This window comes from Marmota monax, unplaced genomic scaffold, assembly GCF_021218885.2.
Source record: "Marmota monax isolate L192 unplaced genomic scaffold, Marmota_monax_Labrador192_F-V1.1 WCK01_AAM20220418_F8-fsc00108, whole genome shotgun sequence".
Taxonomy (NCBI): Eukaryota; Metazoa; Chordata; class Mammalia; order Rodentia; family Sciuridae; genus Marmota; species Marmota monax.
The window spans coordinates 2,370,550-2,394,699 of record NW_026694593.1 but is presented as its reverse complement, the minus strand read 5'-3'; the positions used below and the strand labels follow the sequence as shown (position 1 = coordinate 2,394,699).

Sequence of the window (24,150 nt, the reverse complement as noted above, 5' to 3'; positions counted from 1 at the left end):
TGGGCTCCCAAGACTTTCATCATCCCAAATAGAAACTCTGTATCCATTAAGCAGCCACCAATCTGCAACCTACCTTCTGTCTCTGTGAATCTGACCATTAGTTTCATGGAAGTGGAATCATGCAGTATCTGTCTTTTTGTGACTGGCTTGTTTCTCCCAGCATAATGTCTCATCTGTGAGTAGCATGCGTTAGAGTCCTCCTCCATCTAAAGGAGAAACCATATCCCACTAGGTGTCCAGACCACATTTCTTTTTCTTTCTTTCTTTCTTTTTGATACCAGGGATTGGATCCTGGGCACTTAATGACTGAGCCACATCCCCAGCCCCCTTCTCCCCCCTTAAAAATATTTTTAGTTGTAGATGGACACAACACCTTTATTTTATCTATTTTTATGTGGTGCTGAGGATGGAGCCTCATACGTGCGAGGCAAGTGCTTCACCACTGAGCCCCATCCCCAGCCCTTTTTATATTTCATTTTGAGACACAGTCTTGCCAAGTTGCTTAGGGCCTTGCTAAGTTCTGAGGCTGGCTTTGAACTTGTGATCCTCCTGCCTCAGCCTCCCGAGTCGCTGGGATCACAGGTGTGTGCCACCACGCCCAGCAACCCCATTTTGTTTATCCATTCATCTGTCAACACATATTTGAGCTGCTTCCACTTCTTGGCTACTGTGAATCTCTTTATTTAAGCATCTTTTTCTCACTTGCTAACTTAAACCAAGGGATTAATTTATTACTTCTTGTGCCCTATTTTAACTAATCAGTCTTAAATGTGAGGAGTTCTGCAGGCCAGGTAATACCCTCTCAAAGGAGGAGTAGAGGTCCAGCAGATAAGAACCAGACCTGAACTCCAGAAGCTGACTTAGGCTGCAATCTAGGCTCTTAGGTGACTGACCTAGGATCTCACCTACTCATCCCACGAACCAGTGTCCTCATCTGAAAAATGAGCCTCCCCACTTGGCTCACCTGAGTTGTGAGGGATTAAAATCAAATCATGTGGAATGAAAAGCATTTGCTTAGCAGGGCTCCTGATCTGTAGCAAGTCTACTTTCATTACTCACATCTTGGCCTTTCACAGGGTCAGAATCCAGTGTTCAACACCCACACCCTGGGCTCTCGTAAACATGTGTTCGATCTCGATTCTGAAAAACACGACTCTGATTGCTCTAGTGGAGGGCGGAGGGAACATTTCTAGATGCAAACTTCCTTTTATCTTAAACACAGATGGCAAAAAACAATAGGCACTTCTACCACCTGGTGGCAATCTATATAAATGTTCAATGGAAATTACAAATCCGAAACCTGGGCTCAACAGTGTACCCCTCTTCCAGGATGTCAAATGACTTTATTCGAATGTTTCTAAATGGTGGCTTCCAGTGGTGGTGGTCAGCCAGCACTGTGTATCAAAGTCACCTGGTAGAGTTTCTCTATTTTATTTTATTTTTTAATTTTTTGGTACTGGGGATTGAACTCAGGGGCACTCGACCACTCAGCCCCATCCCCAGCCCCACTTTTATTTCATTTAGAGTCAGGGTCTCACTGAGTTGCTTAGTGCCTCACAGTTACTGAGGCTGGCTTCGAAATCAGGATCCTCTTGCCTCAGCCTCCCCAGCCGCTGGGATTACAGGCGTGTGCCACCTCGCCTGGCATGGACTTTCTTAAAAATACAGATTTTAAATATTTTAAATAGATTTTTTAAAATGTAGACTTCTCCCAGTTTTACAAGCATCAAGTCCCTCGGAAGGGATGGGGTGTATTAATAACGATGACATAAACACAGAGCCCATCTCTGATGCCCAGCTAGGAATGAGAACAAATGCAGTTTACTCTCTACTCAGGAAGAAGAGGGGCCAATAAACAGGAGCAAAACTGCACTGTTACATTGTTGTTGTTGTGTTCTGTCCCCCTGCCCCCAATACTGGGAATAAAACCCAGGGCCTTGAACACACTCCTGGTGGCCCTACCAGGCTACATCCCAGCTGTTACATTGTATCTGGGAGGAAGACACCACAGAAGGGCTCTCAAGGTGGATGGGGCCGGGTGTGAACAGATCAGTCTGCTGGCTGGGTCCAACCCTGCTTTGTTTGTACACTTCTGTTATCAGAAGTCACTGCAAATAAAGCTTTGCTGTGGCTGTTACTACAGAAGGTGCTTTTTATGCAGGGAGGCGATTCTCGAAACTAACTGGATTCAGCACAACCACTCCAGTTTTTTTGACATAATGTTTATTTAAAATTCCATCTCAGAGCAAACCATCTTAGGAGGGCACACAGCCTACACCAGCTACTGCAACACATCCAGAAATTTTAAAAAATATCTCTGATACCATATAAATTATCAAGGTACTATAGAGAGGCACCTGTATTATATACCATCTTCAAATATTTTGAAAATTACAAGAATGCACCAGTTGACATTTAAAATGTTAAATCCCTCTGACGATATAACCATATGGCTGAAACGTGATGCCTAACTCAATGATCTGCTGCCAATTTATTCACTACAATATTCTTAAGATTCTAAACTACACGACCTAGTTGGAATCCAGAGACCTCGTGATGACAGTTATATGAAGTTTCAAAGCACATTTGCCACAGGAAAGGTTATATTTTAGGGGGGGCAACTGAAACATTATTATTATTATTATTATTTTCTTTTATGGACTGTGTCAGAAATCCTTTAGAAAATTCCACCCTTACACGCACAGCTTCTTCTCCCAGCTGCAGTTTGATCTCTTTCCATTAGATGGCAGTAAAACACCATCATTGCACAAGGCCAGACCTGGAGGCTGTCATAGCAGGAGGCCAAGTGTCTCCAAGTCAGTGACTGGAGCGCAAAAATTGGAAATGAGAATAAAGAGTGATTGTAAAGAGAACACAGGGCCACGCTAGTGCTGGTTATGGAAAATAAGAAAGAGACAACAATGGATGAGAGATCACTGAGGCAGGTATCAACGAAATCCTGCTGATATCAAAAGCATGCACAGGAGAAATGAAATCTAGACATATCACTCAGTGGGTTTCTTCCTCCTAGAATAATGGAAATCCAAGACATTAACCCTGACTTCTAAAAAAAAATGGCATTTTTATAGAGTAGAACAAGCAATTAAAGAATGTCTCATAGTTGTTGTTCTGAATTAAATGTTAAGATGTACCCAATACTAAGAGCCAATAACAGAGTAATAACACTGTAAAATAATCCAGTTTCCAAATTAGGACTATTTCCCATCTGCCCCCCAAATATCTGGCTTTCTCTGTACATTATCTTCCCACCTCCCTATCCTGCAGCAGAGGTCAATAAATGAACACCATTTCAATAAAGCAGGCTTTAAACAGTGAAGAATGAAGGGTTTCCTACATATGCCTCTTATGAAAGCACCATGAATAACTTAAAACACTTCTGCCCCCTTAGAGAATAGACATGTCAATACTTGCCCTTTTGTATACATATTGAACCTTCTCCATTATTTCATTCTTATGTTACATAAATGTAAGAAATCCATCCTGATAGAAAGGGCTGTGGAATCCAAGGAAACAGATATGTCTTTCTGCCTTTTTCCCCCAGCAGGGGTCTTGCTGCGTTGCCCAGGCTGGGTGTGAACTTGTGGGCTCAAGCAATGCTCCTGCCTCAGCCTCCCGAGTGAGTGGCTGGGCCACAGGTGCTCACCACGCACCCGGCGGCCCTCTGCCCTCCCAGAGGTGAAACTGACCAGCTGCGTGCGTTACTCAGGACTCTGGAGCGGAACAATTTTTGGAAAGAAGCTGTGATACAGAAGGGAGAACTGACACAGCCCTACACATGCTGGAATCTAGGCACTGAGGGAGAATTCGCCAAAAGACAATATTTTGCCAGAGAATATTCTGAGAGAATGAAAAGAACGGAGATTGCAGAAAAATACTTGTGTGGAGATAAACTGATTAAAAGCCCAACCATTCAGAGCTCAGAGAACCTGTCACAGAGTTTCAGATCAGCTGGCCCCTCAGGAGGCTTAACAAGGAAGCCATTAGGGTCTCCCTGCTGGGTCTGATTGTTTTTAGAACATATGGCACTCTATGCCACCACCCAGCTGCGAATTCCCTGGCTTTTGTCAGCTTGTGTCACAACCTAAGCAGAAAACAGTAGCTTAACACCGGCTTCACCAGGCTTCCACTAATTTACTATATTTCTGCTTATTTTAACTTCCTGTGCGGTTGTAAGGTAAGTGGACTATATATAAACTCCCAGTCTCCTCCACTTTTAATTATATAAAGAGAAGAGCGTCACCGTCACAGCAAAATTATGTAGAGGAAGCACAATCCTAGTTATATGATGGAAGCTCAATAAATACTTCATGCATCAGGCCTATTTTCAAAAGGTTATTTCATTATACATTCATCATAGTTGCTGGGTATGGGCCAAAAATCATTTAATGCACAAAGAAAAAAAATTTATAAAGCTTTTAGCATTTATTAAAGTGAAGATAATTGTTGTATTTCCTTTGTAGAATAAGGTTAGCAAAAAAAAATAAGGTTTCATCACTAGCATGTATACCTAAAAATAAGTTTAACACAATGAATAATGTGCATATAGAAAATAATAAATACTTGTTGAACGGAATTGGAACTATGGATGCTGAAAATTAAAAAAAAAAAAAACTTGTACTAAAGATATAGTACATGAACCAATACATACTTAAAAACTTCTATCAATGCCGGGCATGGTGGTTCAGGTCTGTAATCCCAGTGACTCAGGGGGCTGAGGCAGGAGGATCACAAGGTTGAGGCTAGTCTTAGCAAATTAGTGAGGCCCTAAGCAACTCAGTAAGACCCTGTCTCAAAAAATAAAAAGGGTTGGGGACGTGGTTCAGTGGTAAGTGCCCCTGGGTTTGATCCCCAGTACCCCGCCCCCAGCAAATCTATCAAGACTTATACAACGAAACATTATTGAAGATCTCACAACCTTCACAACTCTTAGACTTAGATCAAAACTTAAAAAGCAAAAAATGTGCTGACTTCTGAATCAGATGATAATAACTGGAAAGTTATGCTCTCCTGAAAATTACCCAAATCAACAGTTTTTTGTGTATTTGAAATAAGCTACGAAAGTTAACTTTTCGTTGATGACGGTCAGCACATCTCATCTGGACCAGCTCTGAGAATCAGATTATGAACCCCAGAAGACAGTTCTAATTCCAGAGCCACCCACCAGAGAGTTGTCATCATCAATAAATAGGCAATATAAATTCATGGTAAATCATAAAGATAACAATACTATGACTATTAATTTAATGTATTAAGGAATAGTAGTTAGGGACGATCTCAAAGTTTTTTTTTTTTTTTTTTTTTGGTGTTGGTGGTGTTGTTTTTTGGTGTAGTGCTAGGAATTGAATCCAGGGCCTTGTGCATGCTGGGTGAACACTCTATCACTGAGCTACATTATTTCTGGTCCTTTTTATTTTTAAGACAGAATCTTACTAAGCTGCTGAGGTTGGCCTCTAACTTGTGATCCTTCTGCCTCAACTTCCCTAGTAGCTGGGATTAGAAATGTGTACCTCCACACCTGATTTGAGTCTTTACATTTATTTTATTTATTTATTTATTTATTTATTTTGTACTGGGAATTGAACCTAGAGTGCTTCACCACTGAGCTACATTCCCAGCCCTTCTTATTTTTTATTTTTAGACAGGGTCTCACTAAGTTGCTTAGGGCCTTGCTAATTTGCAGAAGCCGGCCCTGAACTTGTGATCCTCCTGCCTCAGCCTCCCCGGTCACTGGGATCACAGGTGTGCACCACAGCACCTGGCTTTAAAATACTTTTATCCAGCGTGGACAGGCTTGCTTTGTACAGAAAGAGAATCTTTGCAGACTCTAGTGACCCAGTTCATACAATCAGATCTCAAAATTGTTTTTGAAAAAAAATTTACTAAAAATATGAAGCAATTCTAATTTTAGAGACAAACTTAAAGATGATTCCATGGGAACTAAAATGCACAAAGACAAAACAAAAGATATCTGAAGTTTTACATAACCATCCAATAGGAAATGGCTGTTGAGCTTTGTGAATTTTTAAAAATCCGAAAGGAAATCTTTGTGGTATATTTTACTCTGCGATCCAGAATTATGATAATGATGCCAAGGCTTATCATTATACTGGTGATTCCTAGATCTGGGGTGTCTTCTTGCCCATTTATGCTTATATTATTGGGTTCCTGGAAAATTATTTAAAAGAAGGTCCACAGAAAATGAGAAAAGACCAATTTTTCTTAGAAAAGCTGACCAACAAAGTGATCCTTTTGCCGCACCTTAGCGTGGTGATCTGCAGGAACACAGAGCTGATTCAGGACACTGGAGGGAGAAAGACAACTTCTTGCCCATTGTTCACATTTCCCACTGTCCATCCAAGTCCCCTGCTAAGGGGTGCGACACTAAATGCTCTTCCAGTCCACGTGATCCCAGGTGAAGGCCGAGTGGGGTGTGCGCTGTTGGTGTGTTCAGAGATCTGGTATCCCAGGGAACAACTCGCACATTGCTGGAGACCTTCTGTGCCCCTGAACTCTAGACTTACCTTTCCTGAGGGTCACCCCCCCAAACAGAACCTCCTACTTCAGAGGAGGAGGCGACAGGTGAAGGATGGTTCCTTATTGTACAGCTACTTAGCAATGGACTCAAGATCGCAGACTTTCTGACTTTTAGGGGTGAGTCCCACTCTGCACTCGGTGTGGGGAGCAGTCCAGCCTTGTCCACTGAGACGCTCTTAGGCGCTGGTGGCCTCCTGGGCTCGCGTTAGCTGGAACTTAGTGAAGCTTGCTGTGCACAGGGTAGAGCAGGGCCATGTGCTCTGCTCCCTTGAAAGGCAGCTTCTCATTGGAGTAATAGTGCACCACCTCAGGGATGCTGTCGAACACAGCGCTCGTCTGGTCCAGTGTGTACTTGTTGTCTTTGGTCTGAGCCACTATGATGTGGACACATCCTTGACTCGTCCTGGAGCAAAACAAAAAATCAAGGAGGAGACATGAACAAGTGAGCAGAGAATCTCTCCCCACAGCCAACAATCCCCGGAGAGTCCTCTTCCCACTCCTGGAACTGCTCTTCACCAACAGAAATGCCTTAGACACTCGGGGGAAGCTCTGGGGAAGTACTGCAGCCTAAAGGCACGTCATCCTTGGGTTGTTCGTCCTTCTTACACTCAAGTCACTGGACACTGGACCAAAAAAAAAAAAAAAAAAAAAGGCCCCAACTTGCAGAACTAGAGCTTAAGTGCAAGCGCCAATGGGCTGAAGTGCAAAGTTGCAGCTCACCGTCCTCACTGCCGCTAACAGAACTCACGGCAGGCTTCTTCTTTCTTCCTTCCCCCGAAGAACACATTAATAATAATGATAACAAGGATGAAAACTATTTCCATGCCCCCCCACCGATGTGGAAAGACCATTCCTGGTTCTATGCAGTGACGGCTGGCACTGAAGGCTCAAAGCACCGATTTCAGGAACCGAGCGGAGCTGTTCCTGGTATTGTGTATCTGGTGGTGGCCTATCCCATTTTCTGAGCCGGGCTGCCCGCGGCCCCTCCCCCTCGCTGCCCCTGCAGTCTGATTGTTTCAGCTGCAGGGGCTCAGCTTCCTCAGGAAGGAAATGCTGTTAGGGCTCTTGACAATGATCCTCCAATATAGCGCCGCTGAACTCACCGTGCAACGAGAATTTCCATGATACCCTCCAGCAGGCCTACCAGGCAAAGTGAATTTTCTGAGCACAATTAGACAGAGGGTGTAATAGGCAAGTCGGCGTTTCCTAATTCACCAGAGGAGACTGGTATCAAAACTGCAGCTGGCATTTTGACAATCGAGGGATCCAATTTATGAAAGTCCCTAATTGTTGGGAATGAAAGAGTGACTGAACTATCCCGCTAGAGATTTTTCTTTTTACCAGGAATTATTTCTCTACTGAGAGAGGTCCTATTCCAGATGAGGCAATTGAAGGGTAAAAATTGACTCAGGTACAAAGATCATGAAATAGGACCCTCAATATCCTAATAGATATTGGAGCCTTTACCCAACACCAATTCTGCATTCAGATTGTGTTTGACTTTCAGTTTAATTAAATGCATATTATTTTCTCTAGATACATTCCTGTGAACCACCTTCAAATTATACATGTATAAATATATATTATATATAACATACAAATACATATGCATTATATATATATTAGCCCTAGGGATTAAACTCAGGGATTTTTTTTTAACCACTGAGTTATATTCCCAGTCTCTCTCTTTTTTTTTTTTTTGAGATGGTCTTGCTAAGTTGCTGAGGTTCTCACGAAGGTTGTTGAGGCCGGTCTTGAACTTGCAATCCTCCTGCCTCAGCCTCACCACCTGCTGGGATTCAGGCACACACCACTGTGCCCCGCTAAGCTACATATCTTGGGTTGGTGATCTACCCGTGGTAGGTGTACCCTCCCCTGAGGCAGGGAGGCCCATGAAGCTGAAATACTTACTTCAGTGCAATGGAGTACCTGCTGTTCCCTGATTCACTGTTGCGAACCAGGTACCCAGCTTCTTTGCAGGGCTGTAGTCGACTCTCAGCCTCCGCCCGGGTGATGGCACCATGATACCAACTGAAAAGAGGGAGACAGAAGACGGAAGGTGCTGTGAGCATCAAAGTGCAAATCCAGGCGGGCTCTCTCTCAGGAGAGACAGAAGGCAGACTTGAGGGTCCCACCAATCCTGTCAGGGAGGGTCAACAGGGCTAGTGTCATCCAGAAGTTCTCCCCGTGTAAGGAGAATGCACTGTAAAACAAGGTGCTGGGGATACATGCACTGTCCATTCCGCACAATGCACCGAGCTCCAAAGATGGGTTTCAAGAACAGGCCCCCCTCAGACAGGTGTTCACCAACAAAGAACCAGGTGTCAGTACCCGCGGCCTTGCTTATCTCGGGGTCAGGGAAGGACACTCACGGCTGCTTCTCCAGGGGCAGGCCTGGGTCCACCTTTTCCCCCTCGCTGTGGTCAGACAGGGCTGGCTTCAAGATTTTCTGGGTCCAGCTCTTTTGCCGGTGGTGCTGCCTCACGGCCTCCTCCTTGACGGAAGGTCGCTCAGATCCCTCAAACTGGACTGGAAGGAAGACTCCATTTAACATCCGAGACAGCAGAGGTGGCAGGCAGACTTCAAAGGAAAAATACCGCCCCCCCGCCCGCCTTAGCTGGGGAAGAAGCTTTTTCTCTTTAACACGGACTCTAACATGCTGCAAAACGACCTGGAGAGCTGAGCCCCGCTGCCTTTGCTATCTGATGGCTGCCAGCATCCTGCAGACAGACAGCCACTCTTCTTTAAGATACTGATCAGCATCCAAGAACTTCAGAGTATGAGAGGAAGCCAACAGGCTTCAGCATGGACTTTTAAAGAACTCCAAGTTTCAGTATTTTCAGGAAAAAAAAAGGCTAACCAGGTCAGGTGGTGCGTGCCTATGACCCCAGGGACTCGGGCAACTGAGACAGGAGATCACAAGTTCAAGGCAAGGCCCTAAGCAACTCAGCAAGACCTTGTCTCAAAATAAAAAGGGCTGGGGATGAATGAGGCACCCATGGGTTCAATCCCCGGGACCACCCCCCAGAAAAAGAAAGAACAAACACAGTTATATGCACATTGCTTGTAAGAGTGTGTAGCACTCCGTGAAGACAGATGAGCAAGCCAGGAACAGCGGTGCACGCCCGTGATCCCAGTGACGCAGCACTGCCTGCTGGAGGCCAGCCTCGGCCGGCAACCTAGTGAGACCCTGTCTCAGAATTAAAATGAATACATAGATGAATAAGGGGCTGGGGACGTGGCTCAGTGGTTAACACACTGGGTTCAGTCCCCGGTACCAAAACACAGTTTTAATAATAAAATATGAACAAAAGTCAACCCAGGGCTGGGCATGTGGCTCAAGCGGTAGCGCGCTCGCCTGGCATGCACGGGGCGCTGGGTTCGATCCTCAGCACCACATAAAAATAAAGATGTTGTGTCCACCGAAAACTGAAAAATAAATATTAATAAATTCTCTCTCTCTCTTAAAAAAAATAAGTCAACCCAGAAACAACACCACCAACAATATGTTGAAGATGCTGTGTCAGGGAGACTGGAGAGAAGACAGCGAGCTGTGGGAGGGCCCAGCTGAGGGCTGAGAGACAGCAGGTACCCCTGCAGATCTGCTGAAAACAAGGTCAAAATCACACAGAAATCGACTTAAACGTTTGCTATCAAATATGCTCTCTATTCACTTTTCCATTGGCGTTTACTGTTGGGGCAGTGCTGGGGACTGAGCTCTGGTCTTCACACATGCTGGGCAAAGGCTCTACCCCTGTGCCACGCCCTCGGCTGCTTTCTTACTATCTTATTTTGAGACAGGACCTAAGTTGCCCAAGCTGGCTTCAGACTTTGCTCCTCCTCATCGCAGCCTCCCGTGTGGCTGGGATTACAAGGGAGCACCCTCACGTTCCACTATAACCAAGGATTCAACAGGCTTAAGAACAGCACCACGGGAGAGTGAAGGACCTGCTCCCAATTTGACAGTTTCAGTGGGAGAAATAAACAGACGGTGGTCAGATACGATTTCCCGACTGTTGTAATAAGCACTTCCAAAGCAGCTGCACACAGAGGAAAGAAAAGAAAGGTACTGAGGGGGGAAAATGCAACATTAAGGGCACAACTCCAGTCCTGGGCTTTCCACTAGAGCCGGATTCTTAGATCCCTATCTCAAATTCCTTGGAAAAAAGAAACTTGCAGTAAGGAACGTGGAGAAAATAGAGCCGGGCATGACAGCACCTGCCTGTAATCCCAGGCACGCCCGAGGCTAAGGCAGGAGGACCAAACCCGAGGCCATTTGGGCAACTTACCAGACCCTGTCTTGAAAAATAAAAAGGTCTGGGGATGTAGCTCAGCAGTGGGGTGCCCATGGAGGTTCAATGTCCAGGAGAGAAGAGACAGAGAGAAGGGAAGAGAGGAGAGGAGAGAGGGAGGGAGACAGCGAAAGGAAGAACAGACAAAAGAACAAGACAAGTCAGAGTGTAACATTAAAAACCCTCTCTTGGGCTGGGGTTGTGGCTCAGTGGTAGAGTGCCTTGCCTTGCATGCATGAGGCCCTGGGTTCGGTCCTCAGCGCCACATAATAAATAAATAAATAAAGATATTTTGTCCATCTGTAACTAGGGAAATTTTTTAAAAAAACCATTTAGGTATTTTGAAATACATGTGATTATTAGTATCCTCACCCTGCTGTGAGCTGAATCATCACAACACAACACTCCTATCTGTGACTCTGTCCCACTGACCAATCTCTCTCCCTACTCCTCCTTGTCCATCCCCTCCCCAGACTCTCCTAACCACTGTTCTACCCCGGACTTCGGAGGTGTTTTTATTATTATTATTAGTAGTAGTAGTATTTTGGTATTGGGGATTGAGCCTAGGGGTGCTTTGGCCGCTGAGCCACATCCCCAGCCCTTTTAATTCTTTGAGACAGGATTGCTTAGGGCCTCCTATGTTGCTGAGGCTGGCTTTGAGCTTGCGATCCTCCTGCCTCAGCCTCCCGCCGCTGAGATCACAGAGGGGCGTTTTAGATGGCAACGAGTGCGCACTCGGGAGGTGATAGCTGGTCCAAGTGGTGGGCATGTTAATTTCCCTGACTTGACCATTTGCTGCAATGCATACATGTAATTGAAACAGCAATAAGTTTACTCAATAATTTTGCACAACGATGTATCAATTTTAAAAAAGAAAATGCGTTTCAGGGAGTCGAGGCCCGCTGCCCTCACCTGACAGGGCGCGCACGATCTGCTCCCTCTTCCACTCCCAGGGCTGCTCGTACTCGGCTGCCGGCCTCTCGTCGTCCTCGGGCAGCCGGCTGTCCCCGGGCCGCGCCCTCCCCTCTGCGCGCGGGCCCTCAGGGGGCTCGTAGGGGGTGTCGTAGAGCTGCGGCGGCCTCCCCGGGAGGTCCTTGGAGCTGCGCCTCTTGGCCAGCGGCTCGGACTTGGCACAGGTCTCGCCGGGCTCCCCGGGGCTGTCCAGCAGCTGGAGAGCCTTCACCAGGGGGTCCTTGGAGCCCCGGCGTCTGATTTCTGAAAAACACGCGTCACAGCAATACCTTGAAGGAAAAGGTGCCACTGGGGTGGGGTGGGGGACGAGGAGGCTGAGGCTGACCAGTGACCTCTGTCTTTCCTGGTGGAGGCTGGATAACTCCAGGATTGTTCCTAAAGGGACTCCATCACCTTCCAACTGGGCTACGACTGCAAAAGCAGGTGTCCCGACTTCCTCCCTTCCTCACCTGAGCCAGGTAATGGGACCAAGTCATTAGAGAAGGAATGACATCAGAAGTCAGGCAGCCTCCAGGGTGCCCCTCCAAAGAATAAGAAGTGGCCCTCCAGGGTGCCCCTCCAATGAGTACGCAGTGCCCTCAGGGACACCTGTTTGACTTCCTGGTCCTGTCTGACTTTCTTGTCACCTTCAGCTGTTACATCTTGTTAGGAAGCCCAGATCAACGCATTTTTGTCTTGGGGTGCTGGGGATCGAACCCAGGGCCTCCTGCAGGCCAGGCAGTGCTCTACCACTGAGCTAGAGCCCCAGCCCCAGATCAAATTATTTTAATAAAAATGGGCTGACGTTTATGATATCCAAAGTATCGCTCCAAACACACCCAGAGAAGCTATTTGTGTGCACTAGTCAGAGTTCTTCCAGTCAGTTTAATATAGTGGGGAAGCCAGGCATATTTACATAAAATATGCATCAGGCTAATAATTGCAGGATAAATCAAAGTAAAAGAGGTGTTATAGGGAAAAACAATAATTACTCAAGAGCTGACATTCATCAATGGCTCCCTATGTGTTAAGCACTATTCTAGGAGTGTTGTAATTTCCACCACCACTCTATGAGATGGGTACTATTATTTCTCCATTATTAGAAAAGAGAAAACTGAAGCATAAAGAGGTTAAGGAAATTATGCAAACCAATAAGCAGGAGGTTGGGCTTTAGAAGTCCTACTCTCAGCCACTCCACTTGGATTGACTCCAAGTGGAAGAGAAATGGAAGAGAGTTGACGTTGATATGAAAGGTCATTTCCAGCGGAGGAGGCTGCAAGAGTGAGGATATGGAGTGGACACTCTAGGGCTTGTTTCCACAGGGGAGTCAGGGAAAGCCGGAAGGCCCCGAGACCAGACGGGAAGGAGGCTGAGGGAGACGCTATGAAACCAGGTGAGCCAGGTGCTGAAGTGAAGATGTTTCAACAGCAAAGACAAGAAGTTTGGATTTTTCTATAAACATGAGGCAGAACACGTGTTTCACTGGAGACAGCTGACATCGGATACAGGCCAGCGCAAGTCCCAAGGCACGTACTGAACTGAGGCTTAGAAACGGCTGGAGAACCCCTGCTGTCAACCAACTGACCACCAGTTACAGTGGGATGGGACCGGCTGTGTTTACCAGCTGGGGTCCAGGAGCCTTGGGGGTCAGCTGGAGATGACCAGAGTGTGGACCACCACAGAAGCACCAGGCTGTGGTTCTCGTAAATGCCCACCAGGAGGCCTTCAGCCCGCCCTCTACCTGGTCACAACCACACACAAAGCCTCATCTCCTCATGGAACCCCTCATGCGCTCTCAACTATCTACCTTCAAAGTGCAAATCCCGGTGGGGCGTGGAGGCAGCCCACGACCAGATCACCTCTCCCTCTCCAACCTACTCCTGCGTTCCGACTCCTCGCTCTAACCAAATGGAGCTTCTGCAACGCCCTGTACATGACCCTGTCTTTCACCCATCAAGGTCTGGCACCTTCTTGGCCTCTGAAATCGACGTCAGCACCTCCTCCTCCTCCTGGAGAAGTCTTTCCTGCCCACTGCTCCTCTCAGGCCTCCCAGAGCTGGTCAGGTGCCACAGCTGGGCCAGCCCTAGGTGTCTATGCGCCCAGTTTGGTGGGCTGGGCGGAGACCCCCACAGCCTGTTTACGAGGCAGGACATGCAGCTGTGCCACACAGTGAGTGGATGGGTGGGAGGGTCCTCTAGAGCTTCTCCAGGAGGTGACTACGTGGCTCTGCAGGTACGTGTCAGGGAGTGACAACGGATGGATGTGAACACTGTGAGAATGAAAGCCATCAAGGGAGAGAGGGAGGGGAGACTGCTAGGGCCCAGGCAGAGCCCGGGACTCCTCCAGCTAAGGGCGTCTGGAGGGGGAGGTGCCAGCCAGAAGGTGAGAATGTTGGGTGGGTTGAGCAGGTGAGACGAGGTGGTGCTGTGGGAATGAAGGAGTCAGGACTTTCCCCTCTCACAGTCACGGTCCTGCTCTCTGGAGGACAGTCACTGACTCACTAGGACTCCTGTCGCAACGAGAGACAACAGATGGGGAACGTGAATGAAATCAGGACACTAAATTCAAAAGGGCAGACTCTATTTCTAGGCTGAGGTCACAGTTCCCTGGCAGCAGCTGCCTCCAGTTCGGTGCGGTTCTAGGTCACTGGAAGCACCTGGGTGAGCGGGAACACAACCTGCTGCCTGGGTTCCGCCTCCGGGGGTCCAGTGTCCTGGGTCTGGGGGACATCCTAGGAGTCAGGTGGTCCGAACGAAGCCCAGGGCACTCTCTGACGAAAACTTCCACATCGGAACATGATGCTGTGAATGTGATCAGGCAGGACTGGCCCCTGCCCACGGCCCCAAGGCCAGGTCAGGGGCTTGGGCTGAGGCCAGAGCGGCATCTCCTGTCCCAGGCCACCGACTCTCAATCCTAGGGCCTCTCTCTTTTTTTTTTTTTTTCTTCATTGCCTAGTCTCGATGGAGATATGGAACAAGAAACAAAACATATTCTGTTCTTGGTTCAATTAAGATAAGGCTGGCATTTTAAAAAAAAGGACTTTTCTAAAGAACTAAGAAGAAGGAAGCAGAAAACACAAAGGAATTCAAAGGATGAATTTAGAATTTTTAGGTTTCTAATCAGAAGTTGTTTACCCTCCGTTGAGACTGTCTGGCAGAGTCTGGGGAAAGCCTTCCTCAGGGTGCTGCCTTCAATTCTGCCCGAGAAGCCGTTGATTTCAATCCCAAGACAGGAGTCGAGCTCACATGGAAATTTCAATAAATTTGCATTCAGATGAGGTGTGGTGATTGGAATCTGGGGTTCTTATTACACATGTGTTTGAATTTTCCTTGCTAGGAGGCCCTCACACTCCTCCTGTTTCGGATAGCCTGGGCCCAGGTCTGGGAGATACGCTGGAAAACATGTAGCTCAGAACGTCCCTTTCTTTGCATGGTCTTGGGATGGGGAATCTGCAAAGTATCATCACCTTTGGCAACAATGTTTAATCAGGGGAAAAAGGGTTTGGACACAGCATCCTTCCCCCTTCCAGGGGAGTAACCTTCCAGTCCCCTCCAACACCTGGCTGCCCCCAACCTGAGGCTCCATAGAAACAGAAACAATCGTGGGGCTGCAGCCGACCCTTCCTGCAGGGAGAATGGCCCCTGACGTGCAGAGCTGGCTCCAGAGGAAACAAGCCTGAGAAGGAGGAAATGGCAAGAGGAAGCTACGCCCTGGCCCGATAGAGGCCATTTACCGCGGCAGACAACAGAGTGCAGTGGACGGGCGGCAGATAAACACGGCAGGCAGAGGAGGAGGGCGCCCCGCACCAGTTAAAATGGCAGCTGGTTGGTGTAGAACCTGAGGGGCCCGAGATTCCCACTTCGGAACTCCCCGTTCTCCCTGTTATAAGGATGCCGTTCGTGTTTAAAACGTGGCAGAAAACTTTTTAAATGAAATTACTTACAGTTAGCAATTAATATCATTCTATGTTGTCCAGAATTTTCTTTAAAAATGGGATTTGATTCTTCCTGCAGTGTCTAAACAATGGCCACATTTTGGGGGTATGCCAGGTACAGGATGGTGTGAGATCCCAGGGAAGCCTCAGAACGCACCAACAGAAGTGCTGTCCCCTTCACAGGTGAGCACACTGAGGCCACCGTCACGTGGTGGTTAGTGGGGAGCCATTTATTACAGACCCCAGAGCTCATGCTTTCTCTGCCTCTCTCTGTACTGGGGACTGAACCCAGGGGCACTCTACCCCGGAGCTACATTCCTAGACCTCTATTTTTTATTTGAGACAGTCCCACTAAGTTGCTGAGGCTGGCCTATAACTTGGAACCCTCCCGCCTCAGTCTACAGAGTTGCTGGAATTACAGGTGTGAGCCACCACACCTGCCCGGAGCCCAAGGCTTTCTCTGCCATACCTTCATGTTCAGAAGATTTCAAGTAAAATATTAATTTCAATTTTAAATAACAGATGTCTCCCCTTAATCCCTTTCATTTTTTTTCCAAAACATTAAACATAAAGCCTCATAGGGTTCTTGTTTCCTCTTGGAATCAGAAACAGGGATACTATGCAACTTTTTTCTTTTCTTTTTGATACCAAGGATTGAACTGTGGGATGCTCAACCCCTAAGCCAGCTCAACCCCAATCCCCAGTCTCTTTTAGTTTTTCAGACAGGATCTTGCTCAGTTGCTTAGGGCCTCACTAAATGGCTGAGGCTGGCTTTAAACTTGTGATCCTCCTGCCTCAGCCTCCTGAATCCTGCTAGGATTACAGGCATGCACCACGATTTCAGCCTAGGCAACTTTTTTTTTTTTTTTTTTTTTTTTACTTTTTATCAGTGTTTAAGCTTTTGATATGAAATTAATATTTTCTTATCAAATAAATATCTGGAAAAAAAGCCAGTATAATTCAGAAACCCTGACATTTAACAAGGAAATTAGAGATAAATCAAGACATCTGGGCTGGGGATTTATGTAGCACAGTGATAGGTGCTTGCTTAGCATGAGTGGGGCCCACCATTTGATCCTCAGCACTTCAAAAAAAAAAAAAAAAAAAAGTGCCCATGTGCCATGTGTATTTATTTTCTATGATAGTTTTTAAAATACAAACCCCAATATTGAGTTCTCCTTTAGATTGTCTATTTAAACAAACCAACACAACCATTTGGGGAGAAAAAAATAAAAATTTAAAAATAATCTTTGACCAGTGCTCAAGAGCCAAAACCAAAGGTTGCTGAATGACCTTGTATGGGTCCCCTCTTGGCTGGGGAATCTGGACAAGTTACTTCATGTTTCTGAACCTAGGTTTCTTCAACTGTGTAGAAGAAACCAATCTTACAGGGTTATTGTAGGATTTAGTGGGGTAATTGGGTAAGTCTGGCAGCCAGTAAGCCCTGGACTTGCAGCTGTATGATACCAAGCCCAAAAAGAATTTTCATGCTAACTAATGGCTACTTTAGGAAACTTCTAAAGACCCATCCAATGCTCGAGTGGCTAACAATCATAATGCTAAATTATGTAGGATATTTCTGTGAAGTACTGAGCTAAAATGTTCCTGCTAATTTAGCAGAAAAACAATACAACCTTACGTTAACATTGCCTTGTATTCATAGTCATATCTTTTTATGAACAATCCTTTGAATAAATCTCAGCGATAATTTATTCATAAAGTCTCTCTCTTTCAATGCCAGGGATTGTACCCAGGGCCTCATACATGCTAGGATATTCCAAAATTTTATTAGTAGAAAGTAATGCCTGGGACCAGGAATATAGGTCAGTGGTACAGTGCTTGCCTAACATGCATAAAGTCCAGGTTTTGATCTCAGCACTGCAAAAAAATGAAATAAAAACAAACAGAAAAATTCAGAAATTTGGACTTGACCACTAAGCATACAAGGAACTGAATAAAAAAAAAAAAGTAAAAGGTTAAAAAAAAATAGCAGCAAATCTTTGATTTCTAGCTTCCATAAACTCACTTCCTGTTTTTCTGTCCAGCTGTGTATGAGTAGACTAAGAGGTAGATTCTCCACATTGATCAAGATATGTGATATATATTTTAACGAATAATAAAATATTCTTAAGATCACTATTATATGCTTTTTAAAAAAATAGCTTTATTTATTTATTTTATTGGTTCTGGGGATTGAACTCAGGGACACTCAACATCCCCAGCCCTATTTTGTATTTTATTTAGAGATAGGGTCTCACTGAGTTGCTTTAGTGCCTCACAGTTGCTGAGGCTGGCTTTGAACTCGCAATTCTCCTGCCTCAGCCTCCCAAGATGCTGGGATTACAGGCATGCACCACCACGCCCAGCTAATATAATGCTTTTTAAGAACAAAATACTATATACTTATATTACTAGTTTAAAAAAGCTACTAATTTAGATTTTTAACAAATTTGAATTTATTTACCAAAGGAGTATATTAGTTTTGTATTCTTAAATGAATTTATTCACAAATTGTTTAAGACAGAATCTGGACAATAAAACTCAAATATTAAATGCTAACTATTATTATATTATTTCATGTTGGACAATTTTGACTTTTTAGATATTTGTTTGTTTATTTATTTTTAAATTTTTTGAGCCAGGGTCTTGCGAAGTTGCTAAGGCTGGCCTCCAACTTGTTATCCTTCTTCCTCAGCCTCCCAAGTTGCTGGGATTACAAACATGTGCCACAAAATTTTGACTTTAAATGTCTGTAATGTTCTTAGTGAGTGGGGAGATGCCCTACACATGGGTCAAGTTCACAGTGCTTTTGCATGTACCATTTCAAGTGTGCCTGAGCGCCTCGTGGTGTTGGGGGGCAGGCCACTCAGTTTGGAGTGGGAGATCTGGGTTCTAATTCCCGCTCTGTGTCTTATTTAAAAGTCTTGTGATTGTAGAAAAGTATGAATCCCTCAGGTCTTGTTTTTTCACCCTGTACCAAGAGGGACAGTATTGCAGTCCCCTAGCTTATAGAACTCTCTGTGGGGATTACTTAAAACAAACCAACCAACCTATATTCAGTTTTTTAAAACACAGCATTTTCCCTGTTATCAGCAGGACTCCCAGATAAACAGCCGATACAGTTCAGATCAACCGCCTACTCCAGTTAAAGAGAAAGGCAAGAACCAAAACCCAAAGACAAAGAAAGGTGAATCAAAGTTAAGCATGAACTTATTTTTCTTTTTAGAGAATCCTTTCCCTCAGTCGTATGTAAAGGCCAATCCTTTCCCTGTTCCTCTCAAGCCGCTGATATTTTTTAAAATTCTGACTAAGTTCATTTTCACTTCCTCTCATTCACAGATTTCATTAAGGGTCACAGTCCGGTGACCTGAGGGTCACAGCCTGGCCAGGGTACACCCTCCCCAAACGGGATGCCTTATCTCTGTAAGCAGAGAGGCAGGAAACAGAGCCCAGCTTTCCTGCGCCAGCCCCTGTTCACTCTGCGCCGGTCTCGGTCTCGGCCCTTCCAGGCCCTGCCACTGACCCTTGCTCACCGCGCGGAAACTGGCGGAGGGAGCCTGGGCTTTTCAACTGTTCAAACTGTCTCTAACGGGTGACCAACGGCTCCTTTCCCAGGCATGAACCCCAGGACACTGGAACAACTCCCCTGAGTCAACACTCAAGCTGCATTTTCCAATACAGATTAGGTGAATGAGTGATTGACTCTAAAATTTCCAAATAAATCAAATAAGTAGTCTGCATCCTTTTGATTAAGCCTCGTTAATACCAACTGAAGAGCACTGCGTACAAAAGGGAAAAGTTTGACATCAAAAGTGACAGCGGGCTGGCTTAGCTCACAACTGCAATAGTTTTCAGTTGAAAAAAAATCAGTCTTAAAAATTGGTTTGATTTTAGGTGGGATGGCTGGTTAGTGACAGTGATTGCTAATTATTCCTTAGTAATTTGAAACGGTGCTCCAATTTAGTAGAAAAGAATCTACTAAAATATGGAGGTTTATGTCATGGTGGCAACTTTTCACAACTTGAAATCCCTTAAGGATGTATTTGTCTCTTGGTCCTGACTTATAACTCCCACTATGGACGTCAAAGCTTTGAGTTGTGGCCAAGAAATATATATAACTAACCCTAAAACTGGAGACCACATTCTGAGCAGGTGTGCAAACTCCCAAGTGTCATCCGGCATAGAATCAGAAAAACTTAAAAGAAAAACAAAACTGCCGATTCTAAACCTGGGAAGGTCCCTAAGCCAACATTTTAGTTTGGGGTCTAATTTCTGCTTTTTCAGCTCAGCAGGATCTGGCTTAATTGCTTTCTCCCCTTCCCCCAAATAGACTCTGGTTACCATATTATAACACTTCAAGGGAGGGTGAGATTTCTGCCCCTGTCACAAACCTGTTATCATTTGCTGGGCATCGTAGGGCTCCATGTAACCGTCATTCTCACCCACTCTCTCTGCATCCCGCTGACCCTTTGTCCGTTTGGCATCGTAAGGGTCAGCGTAGTCTTCTAAAATGATGACCTATCAAATAACAAGAGGACAGTTACTAAGGGTGATCATATACCAAATGGTAATGCCATCAAGACGGCTACTGAAATCTCCTGCAGATCTGAAGAGAATCAAAGTCTCCCGCGGGTTCCAGACAGCTTTCACACTTGACCATGCGTCTCCGCTGGACAAACGACTTACTTTTAATCTTGGTGATACAACTGATTTGCAACCATTCCTATACACTCTTTCACTTATCCCCGAAATTCCTCTTACCTTCTTTTCTCTCCCCAAGCAATAAAGCATTTGTCAGTTAGAGGGTGAGTGGGCAGTGGGAAATACAGGGTGTCTATGGCTTAGCATATAAAAAGGTGAACTGGAGCCTGGGCGGTGGTGCAGGTGATTTCAGTGACTTGAGAGGCTGAGGAAGGAGGACCACAAGTTCAAGGCCAGCCTCAGCAACTTAGCAAAACCCTGTCTCAAAATAAAAGGGCCACTGATGTCTGGGTTCAATCCTCACTACCTAAAAGGAAAAAAGACAAAAAGAAAAGACTAACTGGTCTATCACATACCCCGGGTTGTGGGTCTTTCAAGCCCAGTCAGCTGAGCACCGGTCACAGTGAGTCAGCCAGTCATTCCCCAGCACGCGGGGATGAGCATGGTGAGGGAGTCAAAATGAACCCAAGACTTGCTTCTTGCCCTCAAGGAATTTTAAAATAGTTCTAAAAGAGACAGACTTCATGAAGGAGAAATAATGCTGAACAGTGTTATAGGAGTTCAAGGTTCAGCAATTCACAGGCAGCTTGATTCTCTGAGATCATCAGATGGTTTTGATGGTATTTGTGTCTGAGAACAGTTATCTTTCCAAAATGGAAGGTACCTAGAGAGAGGTGTGTGCCATAACTCTATTCTGCAGTGACTGGGTGACAACACCAAAAACAAGTGACCCTTTTCAGGAAAGCAGCTCTGGACCTATTCCACCACCTCTGATATAAAACTGTCTCCAAAAAGTTCCTGGAGAAGAGCCACTGGAGCTGGCAGGAAGATAAACGAGGGAGAAGTGAAGAGGGGGTCAGGAGAAGAGTTCTCCACCAGGGGGGAGATGGCCCAAGAAACCTCAGACCCCCAGAAGTGGTGCCCAGGAAACAGCCAGCAGCCTGTGGAGGACTGTGATGACCCCTCACTCCATCTCTTCTCCTTGACCACCAACATGTGCACTGCAGCTGCAAGGCACAGACGGGATACTAGGTCCCTGGTCAGGTGGACACCAAGTAACCTATGGGCTGGGTCCTGTCCATCTTTCTGTTCTCTCTTATCAGCACCTGGCATAGGGTCGGCACGCTGTGAATACTGGGGGCAGAACTGAATGGAGGAATGAATGCAGGTGCCCAGAGCATGCCGCGTGGTCTGCGCTACAGGTTCCTAACTGTCCAGGTATGCAGCATGTTTGAAGGCTCACAAGAAAAAAATTAAAGTTCCTATGACAGGAAGCACTTGCCTGAATGAGTCTTAAGATCTCAATTTGAGCCCTCCCCTCTCCTTCTCCCTCTTTCATGTGGAAGAGAAATGACCCAACCCAACCAACCAACCAACCAAATCAGCTCATTCCTGTAAGAATGGAGAGTCCGGGCTGGGTTTGTGGCTTGGCGGTGGAGCGCTGGCCTCGCATGTGTGAGGCATTGGGTTCAATCCTTAGCACCATATATAAATAAATAAAAATTTTAAAAAGCCCATCAACAACTAAAACAAAATTAAAAAAAAAAAGAATGCAGAGTCCCCTCCCATGTCCACATCCCTTTTCTTACTTTCCCACATTGGACAGCACCCAGAAAACCTCCAGTGAATCAGAAGCAGGAAGTACCTTCTTCTTTCCTGCTCAGTAATTTCCCTAAGGGCATTTCCTTGTCATAGTCCCTTAAGCTTCAGTACCCTGTGTCCCTTATCCTATATGACTACTGCACAGCAAATGTCTGCGGAATGAATGGAAGGACTGTCATCTTGCAGGGTTGCTGAAATTTTGAGAAACCTTTTATGAGGTGTAACTGCAGGGGATGATGAAATCCCAAAGCCAGCCCAGAAGTGGGTGCCCCCCCCCATTTCCTGAAGCTTCCAAATCCACACCTACCCAGTTAAGAGGTGACCATTCCTTATGCTCTAGGATAGGCATACACAAGTCTAGCTTTGCAGATGCCCTGGATGTCAAAATTAAAATAAACCACATCTATAAAGGGGCCAATTTACCACTTTCAATTACTCTTTAAACTAACAAAACTAAATACAGGGATGTGGCTCAGTGGTGGAGTGTCCCTGAGTATTTCAATCCCTGGTACCAAAACAAGACAACAACAGCAGAAAGCCCCAAACACTAAATACATTTACTAGTCCATTTCTGCAAAGTCCTCCAGCCCGAGGATGAGGATTTTCCAGGATCATATATACTGGAATGATTTCAAAGGATGGCTCGAGAGGGGGGGACGGACTTTGGGGGTCCAGCCTCCCTTTCTCTTAGGTGTGAAGCCTCCTGCTCAGGGGCTCACGGTGGTCCCCTGGCACTGCGAAGTGGCTCGAGGGAGGGTGAATTCTTACCGTGTCCTGCTGCTTCATGATCTTGCCCTTGTCCAGCTCGGGGCCGAGGGAGGAAGGTGAAGAGGACGCAGAGGAGCAGCTGCTGCTGGTGCTGCTGGTGCTGCTGCTGCTGCCGCCGCCGCCGGGGTAGCTGCTCTTTCCGTTCTTCTCCTGGGTGTCCACCTTGATGAGCCTGTTGATGTAGGTGCTGCAGCCCGAGCTCTTGGCCGTGCCCCGGTGGGGCTCCTCCTCCGTGGCCCGGGAGTTCTTGCGGCCTTTGCCCGCCGCGGCCTGAATCAGACCCTGAAGGCTGTCCCGGGACAGCCGGCTGTCCTTGGGGGCGCCGCCGGCCCTCCCGGCCCCCAGCTCGGCCGCCGAGTTCTTGCGGCCCTTGCCGGGAACGGGCCCCGCACCGCTGGCCTCGGCGCTCTTGCGCGGCTTGCCGCTGCCCGCGCCCCCGGGCTTGGCGCGCTCGGACACGGTCTTCAGGTTCAGCGGGAACTCCTTGAACCACTTGGCGGCCATGAGGGGGGTCTGGCCGGCGCGGCCGAGGAGCGTCGTGGCCGCGGAGCACGCGAGCGAGGAGGCCCAGCCCAGGCAGCGAGAGGCGCCAGGGGTCGGGGGCCACTGCATTCCCCGAGGCTGGGGAGCTGGAGGCCGCGGCGAGGCCCCGTGACGGATGCCCCGCGCGCCCCTGGCCGCCGTCGCCCGCTCCGGGCAGGGTGGGGCGCCTACGCCCGGGGCTGGGGGCCCGGGGCGCCGAGCGGGCGGGCGCGGGCGGCCGCTCCGGACACGGACGGCGACAGTCACAGCGCCCTGGGCCCCGCCCGGCCTCGTCTTCAGCGCCTCTCCAGCTCCGGGGACCGCGGTTCTCCGGAGGCGCCGGGCGCCGGGGGCTTCCCCCTGCTTTTTCCTCCCGAAGTGGGAGAGGCTGAGCCCACGGAAGCCCCCAGCAGCCCTGCCCACACTCCCAGGGACAGAGGGACACAGTGGAGGCGGCGGGAGTGTCCCGGCGCCGCGACGGACGGCTCGGACCGCGGGCCGCCCACCCCGCTGGGCCCTCCCCTCCGGCTGGCGCCTCCCAGCGGGCCCCGCCCACCCGAGCGGCCACCCGACGGCACGCGGCTGCACGTGCGCCCTGGTCGCGCCCCGCACTGGACCCTCGCGGCTGCGCAGACGGCCAGTCTACACCCGCGGACCTCGGCCAGGCGCGGCCCTCTGAGCGCGGCAGGAGTGCGCCACGTGCGCGTCGCAGGCCGGGAGTGGGGACCTAGGTCCTCAGGGGCCAGGAGCACTTCGCGCGTCACTTTTCTGCATTCTCTCTACGAACAACGCACGGTTTGCGTAGGGACAGTGGGGTCGCTTCCA

General features: G+C 47.4%; 1 protein-coding gene across 1 annotated transcript; it reads right to left on the bottom strand.

Annotated features, from left to right (window-relative positions):
• Positions 1-4,420: 4,420 nt before the first annotated feature.
• She (Src homology 2 domain containing E) lies at positions 4,421-23,813 on the bottom strand. Its single transcript, XM_046421951.2, has 6 exons — positions 22,804-23,813; positions 20,124-20,250; positions 11,760-12,062; positions 8,928-9,084; positions 8,467-8,586; positions 4,421-6,958 (listed from the first exon to the last, which is right to left on the bottom strand). The coding sequence occupies exons 1-6, from the start codon at positions 23,413-23,415 to the stop codon at positions 6,772-6,774; spliced, it is 1,506 nt and encodes a 501-aa protein (XP_046277907.1). The 5' UTR covers positions 23,416-23,813; the 3' UTR covers positions 4,421-6,771.
• Positions 23,814-24,150: the final 337 nt, after the last annotated feature.

What these genes read in the sequence shown, in the direction of transcription:
- She (XM_046421951.2), bottom strand. Translation starts at nt 23,415, where the DNA reads ATGCAGTGGCCCCCGACCCCTGGCGCCTCTCGCTGCCTGGGCTGGGCC. An exon ending in TGCCCAGCAAATGATAACAG is followed by an intron (nt 12,063 to 20,123) that starts GTTTGTGACAGG and finishes CGTGTTTTTCAG; the next exon opens with AAATCAGACGCCGGGGCTCC. An exon ending in GATCGTGCGCGCCCTGTCAG is followed by an intron (nt 9,085 to 11,759) that starts GTGAGGGCAGCG and finishes TCTTCCTTCCAG; the next exon opens with TCCAGTTTGAGGGATCTGAG.